General features: G+C 26.2%; 1 protein-coding gene across 1 annotated transcript; it reads right to left on the bottom strand.

Annotated features, from left to right (window-relative positions):
* Positions 1-13,472: 13,472 nt before the first annotated feature.
* On the bottom strand, positions 13,473-14,911 carry LOC108343445 (uncharacterized protein At5g39865). Its single transcript, XM_017581740.2, has one exon. The coding sequence runs from the start codon at positions 14,506-14,508 to the stop codon at positions 13,813-13,815; it is 696 nt and encodes a 231-aa protein (XP_017437229.1). The 5' UTR covers positions 14,509-14,911; the 3' UTR covers positions 13,473-13,812.
* Between the last annotated feature and the right edge of the window lie 5,676 nt (positions 14,912-20,587).

The following is a 20,587-nucleotide window of genomic DNA, read 5'->3' on the forward strand; positions in this document are numbered from 1 at the left end:
AATTAAGTCTTCCTTTTTAAAATGCCTCATGAAAGATAAGAAAAGTTAGTTAAGTGGATTCTACCATTGTGGAGATAACCTTAAATGGTGATGGGTATGTGGAAGATGCAAGTGCATAGGCCTCTTATGAGGGAACCATTGTTGATAATAATGATGTGTTTGTATTTGTGGTGAAGTTGCTAAGATCTTATACTATTCTTAGCAATGAACAAACCATTTAAATTGATTATATATTTTTGTATTTGTATGACCGTTTAAACGATTAACCATAGTTTAGATCATTTAATAAGTTATTTATAAACTTAAATAAATCGGTGACGAATCAGAGTATATTATTTTTAATATTGATCAATTTAAAAATAAAGTATAATTATATACAATTAAGTTAATTAAGTTTATCTCAAAATTTATAAATAAAAATTTGAAGTAAAAATGTAAGTTACCATTTGTTGTTGTATTGATTGTTAACAATCAATGTTAATCTAATTTTGACGTCAGGATGTCTTATATAAATATTTTCTAAATCCTTTAGTACAATATTTAAATTTCTAGACATAATTCAAACTTTGAAAGAAAAAACATAACTAACTTAAACCGTTAACCTCGATCCATTCTCGAAACAATTTTGATATGATAAAATGTGACATATATTAATGAAAATTGGTTCATTTTATGTCACATTTATGAGGTGCGTGCATTCAACATGAAGGTGGAGCAATGTGAGGACACAAGAGTGATGAATCGAATGTAAGGTATGTAGGTCCTATTCTTTTTATTTTCGTCTTCTTTTTCTATGTTCTTTCTTTTTCTTGTCCTCCATTTCTCTATGCTTTTCTTTATGTGAGTTTCATCTTTTCACAAGTGATTTGGTGATGATTCAACAAGTCTCTAAAAAGTCTTAATGTACTGTTGTTGGAGACATAAAACAACATTAGGTAAGAAAGTTATTTTGAACGAAATTGAATTATGATTATAGACAATCATTTTTTTCTCCCTATTTTACTGTCATATGCCATTTATTTTATTTTATATTTCTTAGTATGCATATTTTAAAGTCTCGCATATTAGTTTAAAATCAAGGACAAACATCTTTTTCCTCTTAATTTAGTGAGTAAAGTGATCAAATTTGAAAACATTTATGATTAATCTAAATAAACTATTTTAAATAGTTAAGTTTTCTTCTTAGTTTGTGTCTCTATAACATGTAATGAAAGGTGTGGATATACTTTTTTCTTATCACCAGTTGCAGCACCTTTCCCTTTCATTCTTTATTTTCTGGCAGTGGTGCAGAGAGCAAAGCCAAACATGATTATTTCTGATTTTTTATTTTTCTTTATGCTTGTTAATTATCACGTCAGAATGTATGATTAGCTTTTACTAGTCATTTAAGGGCTTGTTTGGTTTTACTTTATTTCCACTTTCCTAATTACTTTTAAAGGAATGCTTCTGACTCGTTTCGCGTGCGCCCGCCGCACTCGCCAATCAAAAGAAAACTTTTGAAAATAGCTTTTTATAATTTAAATTTCGTTTATATTTAAATGTATGTAAATTTTTAATTAGATTTAACATAGTTGTATATTTAAAATTATAAATTTAATTAAGTGATATTTGTGACTTAATTTTTGGTTTTATCTTAGGTATAAAGTGTGTAATAAAATGGATAAGAGAATCCAGTCATTGATACGTTGTGGTTTAATGACGTATGGGATTTCTCTTCAGAGATATGAATTAAAGAATTGAGTAATAATATGGAGACATTTTTACAAATATTTCACATAAGATAACAAAATATAATTTTTTTTAATAATATCAAATAAACGTAAAATATTTATGTGTGTCAAAATATATTAATTTAGAAAGTTTTATAAATTAAATGTAAAAAGATAAACATTTTCGAATTACACTTTATTTTTAAAATAATTATTTTATATTGTATCCGTAAGTGCTGGATCAAACAAAGTTGCATTAATCGGAGAAAAAAGTATAATATTTTTTATTTAAAAACTATTTTTTTTAAGTTTACGTAATTTCTTAACCAAAAAATTCTTATATACATAACTTTTACACAAAACAATATTTCGCTGTGCATTCTCATATTTAAAAATATTACGCGATTTTTCATTATCAGTAAAGTAAAAAGTACATCTTTAATTGAATAAAACAAAACAATCATTCAGTATTTCTCTTACAAATGTGCATTAATATATTTTTTCTTTTACGTTTAGTATTTGAGAATAATAAAAATTAAAAAGTATGTAATAAAACTGTTATTAATTAATTATTGTGTGTCTTTTTTAAATTATCTTACAAAAGACAACACTTAATATTTACGGAGGAAAATATTTATCAAGTATATTTACGTAAAAAAAATATAAAACCTGTTACAAAAAAGTTATTGCCATTAAATAATTGTCGTTAAAAAATAAATTATTGTTTTTGTGTAATAATAATAATAACAATTCAATATTCGAAAATTCAAAACAAAGGAACGTGGTGAAATAAAAAGATCTCTATATTTGACGAAAGAAGGTTTTTTCAAAAAAATAAAGTAAAAATAAAAAGTGGAAGAAAAATAAAAATATAATTTCTTTTCCTACAACGCTAAATAGTCTTATATTATTAAAGAATAAAATCATAACTAATTTTTATTTTCAAAACAAACAATATCTTAAATATAAATTTTAATAATCTCAATTAACAAACTTAAAATTTATATATATTTTATATTGTTTTGTCTATAAAAATTGTTCTCATAAACTTTAAAAAAAAATTATCATCCATCTTATTAAAGTTATCTAAAATATATTAAGAAAAATTAAATAATAATGCGACTATAACTTAAACTAATAATCGCATATTAATTAATAACTTTATTCACATTTTTCTTAAATTCTAAATCCTAATTATAGTGATGTACGTGTGTTAGGATATTATATGACTTAGCAAATTTTAATATTAATGTGTTCTCTAAGATATTCCTTAACATAGATTAATGTTGATGTTAGTGGAAGTATTAAACATTCTTCTAGTATTTGATATATACCTTATCAAAGACTATAAACACTAATAATATATATTAGTGTATATCTTTCTCGTAAGTTGACTTTGCATTCCTTGGTTCGTATACGCAATCTGAGTAATTATAGTTTTTTCACAGATGTCTTTATATAACAACGTCCTTATCCTACACAGAAAAAATAATACAGACGAGTGCAGCTTATACCTCTTTCCCTTTCGTGATTCCATTTGAAGACAGCACAACCTATGCAGACAATAAAAACAAGAAAATGAAAACTTGGCTATCATTGCATTGGTATATGCTCTTGAAGAGAAAACTCCAAACACATAGATATTATAACCCTGCATGTTTCTACCACAACATTGGGTTAAACTTAAAATTAATTTATTATTATTCGTTCAACAGTGAAAATATAAGCTAAAATGACTGTGCTTAATGATAAAATTTTGGTACAGGCTCTGCTGAGATTAAGAAATTCATGTGAAGAAAGTGTGATACATAGGTTTTGATGAAGAAGTATAAGTGTGAGTTGGCAAACACTGTATATGCACTTTTGAGTGAGGGCTTCATGGTGATTACATTGTTCTGTTGTGGTACTCACCACTGACAAAGCATGTGGAGCCTCAAAGATTGAAGCTCAGAGGGAGATATGCTGTCATTGGTTATTCCTTCTGTGGTGCATTTCAAGCATTGTATAAAGAATAACATCTTTAATAATGGAGATATAAACTTATAACTCATGCTCATATGGACCACTTTTATCATGTTCTTCTGTCTTTTTAACTGTAATATTGATCAAATCAATGCATTCATTATAGAAATTCAAATTAAATTGATTCTCCTAATAATAATATTGCTTACCAAGAACACACTTTGAGATTATTTCGTGTAGAATCACTTTAAAAATTTATTTATTCATATATTATAAATTATTATCTTATTTTTAATTTACATTGTATTTCTAACATATGTGAAAACATATATATCATATTATATATTGATGAGTAATTCTCAATAGTAAATTATATGATAAATTTAATAAATAATAAATCTGATTAAAATAAATTTTGAAGAGTTATGATATTATTTAAATGATAAACTTTAAATAATATTATAAACTTAATTTATCAAAAAAAATTGGCCTAATTAAGTTTCAATTTCCTTTGTTTATTTGTTTTTTTCTTTATTTACTGAGTGATTAGTGATAGGATTGTTAAGTGACTAGATTTGATTAGTGATGGAATTCTTAAATGACTAGATTATTATATTATTCTTTTACTTTGTTGAGTTGTTCATTACGTGTTATTTTTTTTTTATAATTTATAAATTTATAAAATCTACAAGTTTATAAAAAAATTTAAGTTTACATTTTAAAATATTAAAATAATAAAAAATATGTGACATTAATTAAAAAATATGATCATTTCAATCACTTAACAATCATATAATTTATTTACTAGAAAAAACTAAATTTAATAAAAAAATATAAATTTAAATAATCAATAAATCATAAAAATTTATTAAAGAATCAATTAAAACTTATCAAAAATTTAAAAATTAATTAAATCAATAAAATTTACAAAGTTTATATACTTTACTTAGTAGTCAATGTAATATCTTGTTTGAGGTTTGAGTTTGAGCAATTGTGGAAAGGTTTTGCCACCTTTCTAAGTGCCTCAATTATTAATCCTCTTTTCAGGAAAAAAGGGTCTCTGCGATCTTTCTAGCACTTTTTTCTCACCAATAACTAATTTACAAATGTTAAAAAAATATTTTATTTAATTCTTAATATTAAAATTGTGTCTATGTTTTTTAAAATTACTCCTAAATAGTAATGTAAAAAAGATAATATAATGATAATCAATTTTTAATTTTCAAAACTGAATAGCTCTTAAATTTTTAATCTAAGAGAAAAAAATAAAACTATAACATTTATTTGAAAATTACATCAAAAAAATAAAAGCTCACAAATATCTCAAATAAATTTTTGTTTCTCAAACAACTGTTTAATTTTTTTAAAATAATAAAAGTTGAAAAGAACATATATTTTAGTTATGATTAGAAGTTATTTCTAAAACTTCTTCGTTAAATAATTTACCTCTTTTCGAAATACTTAATTTTATTATTGTAAACAGATATACCTTGTTTTGTTATGAAATGGTCATTATAATTAGATAATTATAACACTAAAACCCTTTTTCCTAATCCTCAAGAAACTGATTCCACTGTCTCACGCATATTTTCTTTATTAATTTCCTTAATAGTGCATATTATCATTTATTTGACACTCTTCCTTATCTTACCATACATGGATTTATAAGAGTACTCTTCATTAGGATAACCTTAAAAAAACATTGTGCTAATACTTTCTCATTTCAATAAAATAAAACACATGTACAGTACCAAGGTTCACTACTTTTTTTCTAGTGTTGTAGGTCCACATTTCAAAGTAAACATATCAATGCAAATGGCAGACAAAAAGTAAAGAATATTAGAGAAAAAGTCATATATGGGTTTTTATACATGCATCTTTTAAAAAAAATAGTATTTTATAATTATTTGATGAAATTTATTTATTGATATTGAGAATAACAGCATGTTCATCATTTGGATGAAGACACGTGATGATGAAGAGAATACAAATACTCACACACTTTATATGTTTTATCCTAAGATAATGTAATAATGAATACTCTTTATCTACTGTCCAAAGAGAATGGGTCTTTTTAACTTATTATAATAATTAAATTTGGAATTATTTCGAAAATTCTCATATTGATAGTTCAAATATGTTAGCCAAAATATAAAATGTTTGGAGTTTTTAGAGTTTACAAAAGCTTAGAAAGTTATTGAATTAATAGTATTTAAGGAATTAAATGTTAATTATAATAATTGAGGAAGTAGAAGTTTTAATTATTTTATCAGCAAGTTTAAGTTTTAATGATTATTGAATGACTAAATTTATATACATTAAAACGTGCTGATGATTTATTAATTTTCCTTCAATTCCGTGATGCTACACCCTACCTCATGCAAAAGATAATCATCTTCATTTGAAAGTTCTGTTTTCATAATACAACAATAATAGTTTTAAAAATCATATCTCAAACTTGTCTGTTTGGTTTCTGTTCTGATTAAAAACTATTGTTTTTATGAGCCTATGGTCAATAAATAATCTAATGAAATCAATCTAATAAAATCAATAAAAAAAAGTTGGTGTAAAGATTGGCTTCAACTGATATTTTTTATTTTAATGAAAGGAATTTTATCTAATGAGTGATTTGATCTCTTAGAAACTTAACACTATAATCCTTATTTAAATATTTGTCTAAGGAATTATGACTCACTAAGGAGTACTCATATTACAAAAGTTCTTAAATCTAACTCAAAAAAATATTTCTCGTCAAGTAGGGTTATTGTACTCCATGTTAATTGAGATCTCTAATGAACTATATTATCTTAAAAAAAATAAACAAATTCGTGAGAATCTTAAAAAAAAAAGTTAAGAAAGATGATAAATTGTTTAAAATAATCAACTTTTTTTATTTATAAACTTTATAATTTTAATAATAAAGTATGCAAACTTCATCTCTATTCTTAATTATTTTATATATCCTTATAATTTTGTTTTACCTTTAGACTTCATTTTGTATTTTAACATTAAAAATTATAAAACGTTATTTTAGTTTATTTTTAATATATTATAAAATGATGATATTATGTTTAATTAACATATTGCATATTATTTCATTAAAATTAATTCCATTACAGTTTAATGTTGAATTATCAAATTTTGAACTAATTATTTATTGTTAGAAAATTTGGAAATAATGTAATCTAGGTCACGTCTCTTCCATTCTCATTCCATTTCATGTAAAGAAGTACAACATTTCAAAGTTGTGAAAGGAAATAAATGGGAACATGTTTTTCTTTTCTAGTAACCCTACCATTCTTCACTATTATTTCATTTCCCCACTTGCTTATGTCCAATCATGAATAGTACATACTATTATGTAATTATCAGATCCTAATACTTTAGGACAATTACAAACATAATGGCATGTTTGTAACGAAGAAAACAAGGTAGAAAACAAAAAAAAATATGTAAAATAACTTATTTTTATTATTTAATTGAAGATAAAAAAAATATCGACAAAGACAAAATTTCACTTTAAATGGAAAATAAGTTAGATCAATTCACTATCAAGTGGACAATGTAATTTGAGTGAAGAAAGAAAAAAAAAAGAACGCTTCAACTATTTGGAGAGAAGTTAAAGGATTTTTAATTTTAATTAGGTAAAAGGTTTTAGAAAAATAAAGAATAATTTTGTTTTATATTATACAATTTCTAAAGAAATAAAATATTTATTTTCAATTTATTTTAAAATTTCACATCTATATCCATAAAAATATATCTTTACACATAATCATACATTAATAAGATATATGATTAATATGATTTCACATTTATATTCCATTTTCAATCCAACCACAATATTATTTACTACTTTCACAACCATTTTACATGTCACAAATTAAAATCATAACATTTGATTAATTTATGAAAAGATAATTTCATCATTTTTTATTTTTGAAAATTTTATATTAAAAACATTATAAGACGACACTATTAGTGGTACAATGAATGTGGTGAGCTTTTTCTTTAAAAAAATAAAAATAAATAGAAATAAAAAAAATGTAAAAAAGATACGAAATGAAATAACAAGAAAAAAGAAAAGAGGATTGAATAAAGTTTGAAAACTTTTTGCAATTAATGCTAGAGCCTATTTGCAGGAGTTAGACCGTTTGCAAACACTATTGAATATTTAAGATTTCTGAAGGCATTTAGAAACACGACAATAGATAGTAGAGATGAAAGCTCATTTTTATACTAGTTTACTCAACCCGAGTTACATTCAGTTTTCTTTTAAGCACTCTTAAACGATTCCACTAACTTTAACAAGTTACAACGAATTTCACCAGTCTTGATTTTACAATAACCCAATTGGCTAAAACCGTTTAAATCTCTCGATTAAATAAACCAAGTGTTTAAATCACTTCCGATTATCAAAAATAACAAAGTAATTTTAAAACAAGTACATATGAAAAGCTCTCTACTTAGAAAGGATATTTATCAATACAAAGTAGATACGGAAAGACTTGTTACAAAGAAATGTTCTCAAAGTTAGATGACGGATTATCGAAGACAGAGAACTTCGACAGTGTAAGAACATGTACAATTAATTCTTGTTTCTTGTTGTTTTCTCTTCTTCATGCAGTGTTTTATTTATAGGTAATTTTGAAAAAAAGATTCCTTACTCTGGAGCATTGACTTTGAAAGAGATGTTATAGCCTTTTGTACATTGTCAAATGTTACTTTGCTTGTGCAGAGAAACTATCTTGTTGTACGAATTGGTCAAGGCAGAAACATTGAATAAACATTCTTAAAATGTCTTTATATTTCTCACGTCTTTCTAAATCAACATTGAACTTTTGAATAAAACATTTGTTCTTGAAAGCATTGCACATATAAAGGAAAACTACACATCACAAAAAAAAGAGTATCCATACATTGGATTTAAAATGTTAGACATTTATTATAGTTTTTTGCATAACTTATATACTATAGCGTTTAGTATGGTCTGTTCTTTATATTGTTTAGGATAACCGTATTATGTTTAGGATAATGTATTATGTTTAGAATATTATTTAGAAAAATATGACGTTTAGCAAGTTATTCTATATGATTTTTTAATAAAATTTATATATGAACTCTCTGACAGAACAATATTGATAAAAAATACTTCCAAATTTACGTAGTGCATATTGTAAAGACAATAGAACTTTTATGTGTATTAAAATTAAGGAGTTATATATATATATATATATATATATATATATATATATATATATATATATAAAAGTTTATATTTCTCTTCTGAAAAAAACCAAGTATAATTTAATTATCCTTAAATAATAATAAAATAAGAAATTAAAGTATTTTACCATAAAAAGTTTTTATTTATTATAAAAAGTTTTTATTTGACGAAAGAATTTCTACCGATGAAAAAAATTGAACCGTAAACTAAAAGTTACCGACCAACTTATATTTTTGTCAATAATGTATTTGATGGTCTATTTTATTAGTAAATTGCGTCAATAATTTGTTATTTCTATTACCGATGTGACAATCCAAATTAATAGATAATATACTATTAATTACATCATTTTATAAATTATCATTTCATAAATTTTAATAGACATTTTATTTATATTACATATGATAGTTTTCACCAAATCCCTAACTCGGTATAACCAAGTTACTCTTAATATTCAATACATAAATACATTTCTAATTTTTAAAATATAATACATGTTTACAATATAACAGAAAATTATTTTCACTGTCCTTCAAGATTTCCTACAGGAACCTCCATCTGATTCTCTGCTAGCATTTTTACAAATTTATATAATCATTGCATATGAAAACCACATCCACAAAAGTATAAGGTAAGCAAGTGAATTTTGTTCGAAATTCCAACAATAAAAGACTCAACAATTCCAATAAATATCCAACATATTATACAATTTTCATAGCATAAAAAATTAATAAAACAATTAACTTTACTTCACACATAATATTCGTCATCCACTCTTAGATTAACAATTCAACAACAATCACCATATATCTATATAATACAATCCTCATGGCTTAAAAACACAAATAATTTATAACATAGACATCTGATTTTTTTTTTTTTCTAAAAGGCCAATGTATTGAATGACATAGAGATTCTACACCTTTCATGTCTCGCTCCTACCTTATAGGAGTTATAGTTATAGGTATGAGAATTTGAATGACAGAAATTCTACACCTTTCATGTCTCACATAGTTTACCCTACCATGATATTTAAAACAAAAGTTTATTGTTTAAGTTCTGACAACATGTTTTTAAGATTAAGACTACGAGACAAATATCTCCAACCAAAGACCTTTAACTAACAATATCAATGATTAAAGTAAAGAACTATGTATAAAAATTTAAGCCTAATTCAACAGTTGACTAAGTAAAAACAGGAGTTTTACCATGACTAAACAAAGTTACCTTCATATTTCTCTCAAAATTGTGAAAATTATTTTTCTAACCACATACCTCTAATTATCAATCACAATGATTAGATTGAAGAAATATGTGTTATGGACTATGTGTAAAAATTTCAGTTTTCTCCAATAGTTAAAAGTAAAAAAAAAAATTATCGAGATCACACACAAATCAATATTTAAGATCTCATTCCATTAATGCATCAGGATTACTAAAAACAGGTTTTACTATCACATTTTTTTCAAGATAACTCATAACTTCAATTAATTGAAATATTATGCAATATAAATAAATAAAATAAAAATATATAACAAGAATCAAATAACACTACAATAACTCACACAATACTGATTAAGAGAAAAATATATATAAAAGCATATAGATATCAAACACATTAGAATATATCGAATAAACTTAAACATGTATCATATGATATTTCTAACTTCTCCTTAACTTAAAATAATTTTCCCAAGTTAAAACTTTAGAGTCATTTCCAAACTATTTATGAATTTTGACCAGTTCAGAATGTTCCTTATTTTTTCAGTTTTAACTTGATATAACTAGTTTTTTTAACAAGAGGAGTAGAAACAAAAATGAAATAAAAAGAGAAAGAGAAAATACATTTCGTTTATGTGATGGCACGTTAGTGGAAAAAAAACTTCCCTTAGTAACCTTACTTCCTACCACTACTTATATTATATTAATTTATTATTATATGTTTACTGTACACTCATGAAGAATTTGGTAAAGGAAGAAAAAATAATTTTATTACATTATACTTATTTTACTATGCATACACAAGAAACATTTGACGTAACTTCATATGACAAACTATACTGAACAAATTATTCTCTAAGAATCAGGTTTAGATGATCTTATATAACTTCTAACATCAGTTGGATGATTCATTTTATTTACATAGCATTATTGGAGTGTGAAGCCTTATGAAAATAACTTTATCTCTGTATAGTTTGGAGGATTTTTTTTGTGACATTAAATTTAGGGAGAGTTTAGTAGAAGTATAAGTAAAAGTTTAGGTAAGGAAAGCTATGATTTACTCTAAATTTAAATTTCAAAATTTAGAATGCCCTATTTTAGTTTTGATGGATTAAATTGGATGCAAAATTATGGAATATGCAATTCTTTAAAAGAGTTGATATTTTGATTTGATTAATTGTGCTATGTCGGAGTTTGAAGTGATTATATCAAATTTCTTTCAAGAAATAATTGTTAGATAAACATTTTTAAGCTCCAAACATTGAAGTTGCCAATTATTGTAACTTCTAAAGCTTTTCCAACTTCCAGCAACATCTGTAAATGATGTCAAAAGTGTCAACTGAAGCAAAACTATTCACTTTTAAACAAGATAAATGAATAGCTTTTAGTACTTATAAATCAGTTTAATTTATAAATTAATAAACTTGATTCGTTTTTGTTTTCATTTTTTTCAAATAAATACCAAATAATTTATTTTATCCAAAGAACAACTAGGAATTTTTTAGAAAAGTTTCTTTATAAATATTTTAAAATAGACTTCACCATTTTAAAATCTCGAAAACCCTCTTTTGACCACAAAAAATGGAGATTTCCGTTTCTAATATTTACAAATAAAAGTAAAGTTAAATTAAAAATATAAAAGTTGTCAATAATTAGAAATCCTGTAGAAAGAGTGCCTTTGCTTATATTTTTCTAAATTCTGTCTCTAATATGCATTGTTTGATTAGAAATCTGCATTGTTTTTTACTTGCACAAAATTCAATTTTTTTTAGGATGACGTAAATAGCTTACCGCCAGTATAAAATTATATAATCATTGAGTTAAAAATTATAAAAAGTTACTTTTCTTTATACCTTTATGAAATTAAATTTAAAAGAGTTAGTCAACCTATATATTAAACTTATATAATTTGCAAATAGAGAAGGTTATTTTCCGTCCCTCTCCACTTTTTTCCTTACACCTCTACGTTCCAAAAATATATATCTTCAACGAAAATTCGTTAAAACTTTCAAAAAATCACTCAACAGATTTCAAAATCTGTTTAAAAAAAAAATATTCTAACATATATCAAAATCTGTTAAAAAAACTTCTTTAATAAATTTCAAAATTCGATAAAAATTTTTTTTGAAAGATTTAACCAATTTTAAAATTCACTAAAATTTAAAAAAGAAATTTAACAGATTTTGAAATCTGTTGAAAACGAATTTCGAAATCCTTTTGAAAAAAAAAGAAATGTATGGTCTTTTTGAAATATAAGAATAGTTTTGGAATGTTTAGAAAATATGGAAGTGTAGGGAAAAACATGGTGGTGTAGGGAGTAACACTATTAGTACACTTGCCAATTAGCCTCACACAGATAAATGGACCCAACTCTTCTTTATTTTGGGTCTATTGCTTCCTGTAACCCCATTATTATTAACAACACCCCATGATAATTGGAAAAAGTTCAAATACTTTCCTGCCGCCATTTCCACCTTCACTGCTATAAAGAAAGAAGAGAAAATATGAAATAAAACTCATCCTGAAAATTCTCTTTTTATTTCAAAAACCTTTTCTCGAAATATATTTGCAAATGTTTCGAAAAAAATATTCAGAAAAATATTAGTCTAAAAATCCTTTCCCAAAATATATTTCATACGCTTTGAAAATTTTATTTCAAAAATATAATTTCAAAAGTGCTGTTTCAAAAAAGTGCGTAGAAGTTGTTTTGGATTAGTTGAAGCCATTCTTCCTTGAAAAGATCGGTCTTTCAGGACATATTAAAATTAATTAAAAGAATACGGCAAATTTTTCTTTTAACAACTTAATTTTAAAAATAAAAAAGTAATTTTAAATATTAAAATAACAACTATTATTATGTATTATTACTTCGTCTAAATTAAAAATATATAAAATTGAGTTGGTTAAGATTTTTTTCCTTAGAACATAATTTGTAAAGCTTATATGACTTCAACATTAAAACAAAATTTGTAAGAATATAATATGAGCAAAGTAAACGATGTCGTTTGCGTACAATAGCCCATAGTGTTGACTAAGGACCGATTTGAAGTTTGGAGTATAGTGGTACATTATTCTTAGTTTCTAAAACCATAGAAATAAGTAAAAATAAAAATATCACTAACCAAAGATAATCACTTATTTCTTTTATTCCATATATTTAGTTCATTTCCACCCTATAAAACCCAAACTTTGGTTAGAACTTCTAAATAATCTCTCATTTTTCTATTAATTGTATACATTTGAGGATAAAAACGAAATCATTTATTAGTTGTTACATACATAAACTTAGTTTTAGTCCATTTTTTGATTTCTATTCGAAGATAACATATAAACGAAGGAAAAACAGAATGTGATTACGTAAAGTAAACAGCATAGTTCAAGTTAGCAAAAAACTCCAATTTCAGAGGCAGAAAACTCAAATCCCATTCATCTACACCTATTGGGCCTAGACATTTCTTACAAGCCCATAAGACTATAAAACTGAATAAGATAATCCACAAATCTACACATAAATGTTAAAAAAAATTGATTTATTATTTTTTGTTGACATAACTGACACCTCCATTCTCTATTTTGCTATTTTTTTAATTTTAATTATTAATTAGGTGTCACTCCCTCACTCACACTGGGATGAGAAAAAGATCATCATGAATCATGAGGGAGAAAAAGAGAAAGAGGTGCAGGTGCACATGGTCAGCAAGAACAAGAGATGCACCTGATCAGGCCACTCTCGTTGCACGCCGTACACGTCTTGAACCCACCTTTCTCCGCGTATACCTTGCGCGCACCGGAACATTCCCCGCACAGCAGGAACCTGTGATCGTCGCACACGTGGCAAGCGCGCAGATGAGAATCTGTTGCGGGCAGACCTTCGAGGAGCTTCCTGAGCTCGCCATTCTCGTGCAGCCACCGCACCTCCTCGGCACCACCCACGTACCTTCCGTTGACGAACACACGAGGAAGAGTCAGACCCGTTTTGCGACCCGTGACCCGACGGAGCTCCGCGAGAAAACCCGAGTCCATTGAAACGTCGCGCTCGTCCAGCGCGACGCGGAATCCGCGCAGGATGGAACGCACCGTTTTGCAGTCCTCAAACGTGCCGCGGACGACGCGCAGGCTCGTGAAGTACACCACTACGCGCTGCTCCGAGCGCGGGATGGACGGCAGGGGTTGCGGCTGGGCGGCGCGTGGAGCCTCGTCGGAGGCGCGTGCGGTAAGTTTGGGGTGATTTGACCACGCTCGGAGGAGCTTGTTGGCGAGTGTGACCCGGTGGAAAATTGAGGGTTTGGGTTTGGTGGTGGAGGGTTCATCTAATATTAGGGTTTGAATGTCTTTGAAGGAAGAACATGAGAAGGAAGATGAACGTGGTTTGTTCCAAGGTTGCCACATTGAAAGTGGAAACTAGAATAGAACAAAGGTTGCTTTTTTTTAATTAGGGTTGTGTTTTTGTGGAGTTTGAAGGGGAAAGGTGGGGTTTTGAGAGGAAGGAAGAAGTGGGGGTGTTGGATTTTGTTTTGTTTGTTTGTTTGGGAAAAAGGGTAGGATTTAGTTGCTCAAAAGTTTGGATTTTGGTGAATGAGGAAGGAGATGGAGAGGTGGGAGACTTTGCATTTTGTTGCTTAGGAGAGAGAAAGAGGAGGGTGAGAGTGAGAGAAAGAGGAAATGGTGTGAAAATGGGGAAGAGTGGAGAGGGAGATTGTGGTGGTGGTTATGGTAGTTGAGAGGTTGGTTTATTTTGCTTTTAGGAGAGGGTTAAGAGGGAAAAGGAGATTCATTGTGAGAGATATTAGGATGTTCTTATTTAATGTTTGTATTAATATGATTTAATTATGGTGGATATTTAATCTCCATTTGTGAGTTTAAAAAATATAATAAAAAAAAATTAAAGCATATTCTAATTAGAGTCACTAGTGAGAACACCTGTTGCAGAAGCAGTTAAGTCTTTGTCACATCAATTAGTATGAGAGTACATGTAGAGTTACTCCCTCTGAGGAACTTCCATTTATATTATTATTACGACCTTCACTTGGATAAGCTTTTTATCCATAATAGTGAAAGTGTGCAATCAATCAGCATGGTATAATGTTATTGGCAGTAAATTTTAATAGCATCGTTAGAAAATTGATTTATATGTAGAAAAGTAATAATAAGTGTTTTCGTATAAGTGAAAGATATAAGTATTTATATGTGATGTTAATTTTATACCTATAAAAATGTTTGAGAGCATGTATAGTGAATTTGATGTAAAAAAATGGTAAAAACATGCTCTAATTATCTGTGCCCAGAAACCTATTATGTGTAACATGATTTTAATTTTGTTTGTCAAACTTAAAATTTTATTAAAGTAATATGTATAGTTTCTTAAATTAAAAATATATAAAAAATTATGATAATGATGAAATTGAGTATTTAAAAGGGTAAAAGATATAGAAGGGAATTGCTGGAGGGTGAAGCAAAAGAAGAATGACTTTGGTTTGGAGGGTGATGTTTTGTTTTGTTTTGTTATGAATTGTGGATTCATTAATTACAGAGATGAAGACTTGCTTGCACCATCCTCTCTACCAGCAGACACTGGCAGTGCAACCAACACCAATTACGACAGCATTGATGTTCCCTTTTCTCATCAGATCTCTTCTTATTGTACTAACTTTCACTGAGAGAACATAAATACTGCAAAAATAAGTCACTCTTTAGCAAGCATATACATAAATTAAACAGTGCATCAAATTCTATTGGTAAAAAAAATTGCTAAAAGTACATTTTCAAAACTCTTGTTAATCTTACCATAGCAACATTACATTATTAGAATATAAGATTGAATTATATTTAAAGTTGATTTTTGTAAAGAATATACATAAAAGGGTGACAGAGTTGGACCATATGCAATTATAAGAAGATGAAGAAAGGAGCATGCTTGATAGTACATAATGAATGGGTTGGAAAAGATAAAGGGTTTTACTGAAGAAAGAGGAAGTGGGTGGAGGATTCTGAAAAGTTCCACATGGTAAGAAAAAGTGAAAGGAAGGATCCAAGAGAGATATAACTAACTCCAAACCACATGCCATGTTACAATCCCTTTTTCTTCTTTTTTTGTTCACTCATGTCAACCGATGTTCTGTTCTTTCTTTCTTGATTTGGGTGCAGCATTTCTTTCCATCACATACCCTTCATTTTCTTCTCTCACTGCTCATCCACTCTTCTGTATGTTTTTCACATTTAAAAATGCTTTCACACTCAACCACGTTAAATTAGTAGTGAGACTGAACCGTGACAAAATCTGTCTACCACTATTCACTGCACAACCTCGTTTCCTGTTCGAATCACAACCTGTCTGCACAATAATGTTTAATTTAACTTTCATTAATTAATTATCATCATTTACAAAAAAAATTCATTCAACTTTTTACCTTTTATTATTGTTCAACTTTTTGTTTTCACACATTGTCAAAAAAATTAAATGACTAATTCCTTACTGATCTTTACGAAATAATATTATTTTCTTTATGTATTTTCCATGGCATGTTAACAGGTCAACATACCGTTGAATATTCAACTAATCGATCAAATATATCATAATAAAAAATATATGATGAAATTTTGTGAAATTATATAACTGAGTGATAAAATGTGTAATTAAAAGGAAACTTAAATTACACTGTTTTTCAAGAGTATAAAATTTTTATGAGATTAAAACCGAGGAATATCACAGATAATTTGTTAAGAACATTGCGAGTATAATTTGTTTTTCTATTCTTCAATTCAATATCAGACCTGGTTTTCCTTTTTTTTTTAATTTCAAATTTACTTTTTTTTCTCAGGTTTTTGTTTTTTTTATGGCAGCTCTTTTGTGTTTGGATATGGATGTTGGATTATGGGATGTTTTCAGCCCAATTGCTAAAAAAAGAAATAAAAGTACAATATTATAGTGTACAAAAATAATAACACAGAGCAATAAAAAGAAAAGAAAAAAAAATTATTTCTTCTTTCTTTTTTCTTGTTTAAACTCTTTGTTATTCGATTCTTCTCTTTAATTTAAATTCATGTTGTAGAGTTTTTTCTTTTTTTTTAAATTCTTAATGTTCTTATTCCTCTCTTCTATTTAAATTCATTTTGTTTGTCTTTTAAGAGATGTTACTTTTGAAATTAAATATCATTAATTCATATAATTAAATGAGTTTGTGAATTTTTATTTTTAATATTATTTATTTTGCTCATTTCTAATTGGTGTAGAACTTTTAAATTTATATTTAATTCTTCTTAATTTTTCTCTTTAACATGAGGTATTTATACCTTGTGATATGTAGTTTGGAAGATTGAATTTCATTAGTCATAAAGTGACTCGTACAAGAGGTATAATGACACATTTTACTCAAAATCATAAAACAATTTTATTTTTTATATATTGTTCAACTTTTATTGTTTTTAGTTAATGTAAGATCTAAACTCATACTTATATTCTTAACTATCTTTATATTAAGTATCTTCTATATTAATTTACTCTTTCTCGATTTTGATCTTTATGAAACTTATATATTTATTTAATAAGTTGTTTAGTACTTTTAAATATTTGTTTAGTGAAATTCAAATTCGTTTTGATAAATTTCATTTATAAGAACTAATTTTTTTCAAGCTTAATCCACAGAGATGTTAAACAACTCAGTGGGTATTTCTTTTTTCATTTATTTAGAGCAAAAATTATTTCAATAAGCAACTTTTTAATCTAATAAACATAATTTTTAAGTAAATTTTCTCTTTAAATATCACTTCAAATTCATTAAACCATTTTTAGAATTTTAAATAGATTACACAATTCAACCCGACCCACTTCCAATTCAACCTACTATTCAGTAAGTTAAATTAAGTTGGATCAATTGAGTTAAAATTGTAAAAATCTTTCTCTTTTCCCTTTTGTTAAAAAAATATAATTTTCAAGTGTTAACCTAATTAAAAAAAATAACACTACAAAAATTAGTAGAGTTAATGTAAACACAAAAGTCAATTTATAATTGTATAAACTAGTTTAAGACATGAAAATTAAAACATAACACAATTTGTTCACGTTAAAAATATACAAATGGGTCTTAAATCACATATACTAAACTCATCGCATAACTCAACAGTGAATTAATTTGAATTGTGTCATATTTGACCTAACTATAAATGAAACTTAACATAATCTAATTGGATTGGGTCTGATTAGATAATCAAATAAGATAAACTAATAAACAACCTAGCTATTAAATATCATTTTTCACATTTTAATAAAGAGTTAAATACTTTTTTTGTTTATATTTTCATCGATTTTATTTAGTGTGGGATTCTTTTTAATATGGTTTCAATTTTGGTAATTTATGTTCAATTTAGTTTTTTTTCATGATGTCGTCAAAATTATCAACAACAGACTATACACATTGGCAGTGTTATAATGAGTTCAATTTTTTCTTACATGATCTGTCCAACACAATGTACACATTATTGCAACATCATCTTAAACCTCCCAACGCATCAGAAACCCTAGTCACCATGCACCTCCACTACACAACGTAAACAACGCGTCATCTTCATCCAAAATGTAAACCCCGCACTTGTATCTTTCTAGAACGCGCAATATCAATCTCCACCACAAGTCTAAATCTCTTCACCTTGAAAACGACCTCACTAACCATTCTTGCGCACCATCATGATCATTCTCACTAAATCACCTCACAAACAACGATGAAATATTTGCATAAAATTTAAAGTTCAATAAAATAACCAAATTTTAAAACTTATATGATGCATAAAATTCAAATTTCAACAATAATCTAACTTTTCTTACCATAATTATTGTGCTCAATAATCACCTAAGTTCATCCGAAAGAACCTCATTTACAAACAAAACGAAATACAAATTTTTACCAATCACCAATTCCATGAAATAACCAAGGCAATAATATCGTAATCATAATTACTTACACTTTTTTCAACCAAACATCAAGATCTACTTAAATATTAAATCATTATTTCTAAACTCAATTTTAAGTACAACAAAGTAATTTCCTTACATAAAATTAGACTCGTCAATTTGGTCCCTCTAATATGGTTTGGTTCTCACTCACGTGGGTTGGGGCCAGAAAAGTCCACAGACCAAAAAGTCACTCATAGAAAAAGCCCATAGGGCCAAAATATCTATAAAAGCCCTGTGGGTTATGACCAACTCATGGGCCTTTTTTTTAGAAATTTTTTTTATTTTAAATACAAGAAAAAGTGTAATTAATTCTAATTTGTTGCAAGTTATAATTTCTAAAAATGATTCAATTATATTTGATAGACCAAAATTACCTAATTATATTTTTTATTATATAAAATAAATATTTATTTTTCATACTTAAAATTCTATAAATAATCTTGTTTGAATATATAAACTATATATTGAATTTAAATTATGATATAATATTTCATTTTTTTAGAAGTTCTAATCTTCGATAACAATTCCATTTTTCCACATACATTGTTTCACACCTATAATAATCCAGATTTCTTCTGCCAAAAATTAAACAAATAATTAATTTGGCCCAAAATACAAACAATAAAAAGATAATGTAAAAAAACAGAAATTCAAAGAAAACTCATGTTGAAAGGCAAAGAAATAGAAAACTCCAATAATTTAAGTGACTACTAATTAAATTCTTTCAATTTATTTTATACTTTGCAAAAAAAATTGTCATGAGAATTATCTTATATCATTAGCAAATCAAATAGAAAAATGCATTTGTACAAGCCAAATTAAGACTAGAAATCATCAAATATATATTAGAGATCCTTATTTGAATTACAACTTATCATTTACTATAAAAAATGTATTTATAGAAAATAATTATATCTATCATCCATGAAACTCATATTGCAATGAATATAAATAATTTTTATGAATTTTGTAAATAATTGTTTGTTATAAATAATTATTTTAGTTTATCAAAATAGTAAGTTTTAGAAATAATTAAATAAATAATAACATTTAATTTACAAAATATTACCAACATAATGAAATTAATAAGATAATTATTTTAATTAAAATATATATTTAATAAGATAATCACTTTTAAGCTAATTTTAATTTATGAAAAACAATTATTTTTACTTCTCTATTTTATAGGTATATATATATATATATAAGTATTCACATTAGTTTAGAAATAAGTAAAAATGTAAGAATAAACTGCTGAAAATTATTAATGAAAAACTGATAGATATTAAATGAATTGTTTATAATTAATTAACATATTTCTGTACTTGACTGGCTGTTTATAAGATTAAAATGTAAATTTCCAATATTAATTTTTTATATCAGCAAGTTTAATTTAAATAAAACCTCATTTTTTATCTTTTTAATGTGGTTATTTGACCAATTTGATTCATAAATATTTAATATATATAATATAATATATATAAGAGAGCAAAATTACAATAAATTATGTATATATAAATT

Source organism: Vigna angularis, chromosome 6, assembly GCF_016808095.1.
Source record: "Vigna angularis cultivar LongXiaoDou No.4 chromosome 6, ASM1680809v1, whole genome shotgun sequence".
In the NCBI taxonomy this organism is placed as follows: Eukaryota; Viridiplantae; Streptophyta; class Magnoliopsida; order Fabales; family Fabaceae; genus Vigna; species Vigna angularis.

Bases quoted from the DNA above. Each gene is read 5' to 3' on its own strand.
- LOC108343445 (XM_017581740.2), bottom strand. From the start codon at position 14,508: ATGTGGCAACCTTGGAACAAACCACGTTCATCTTCCTTCTCATGTTCT.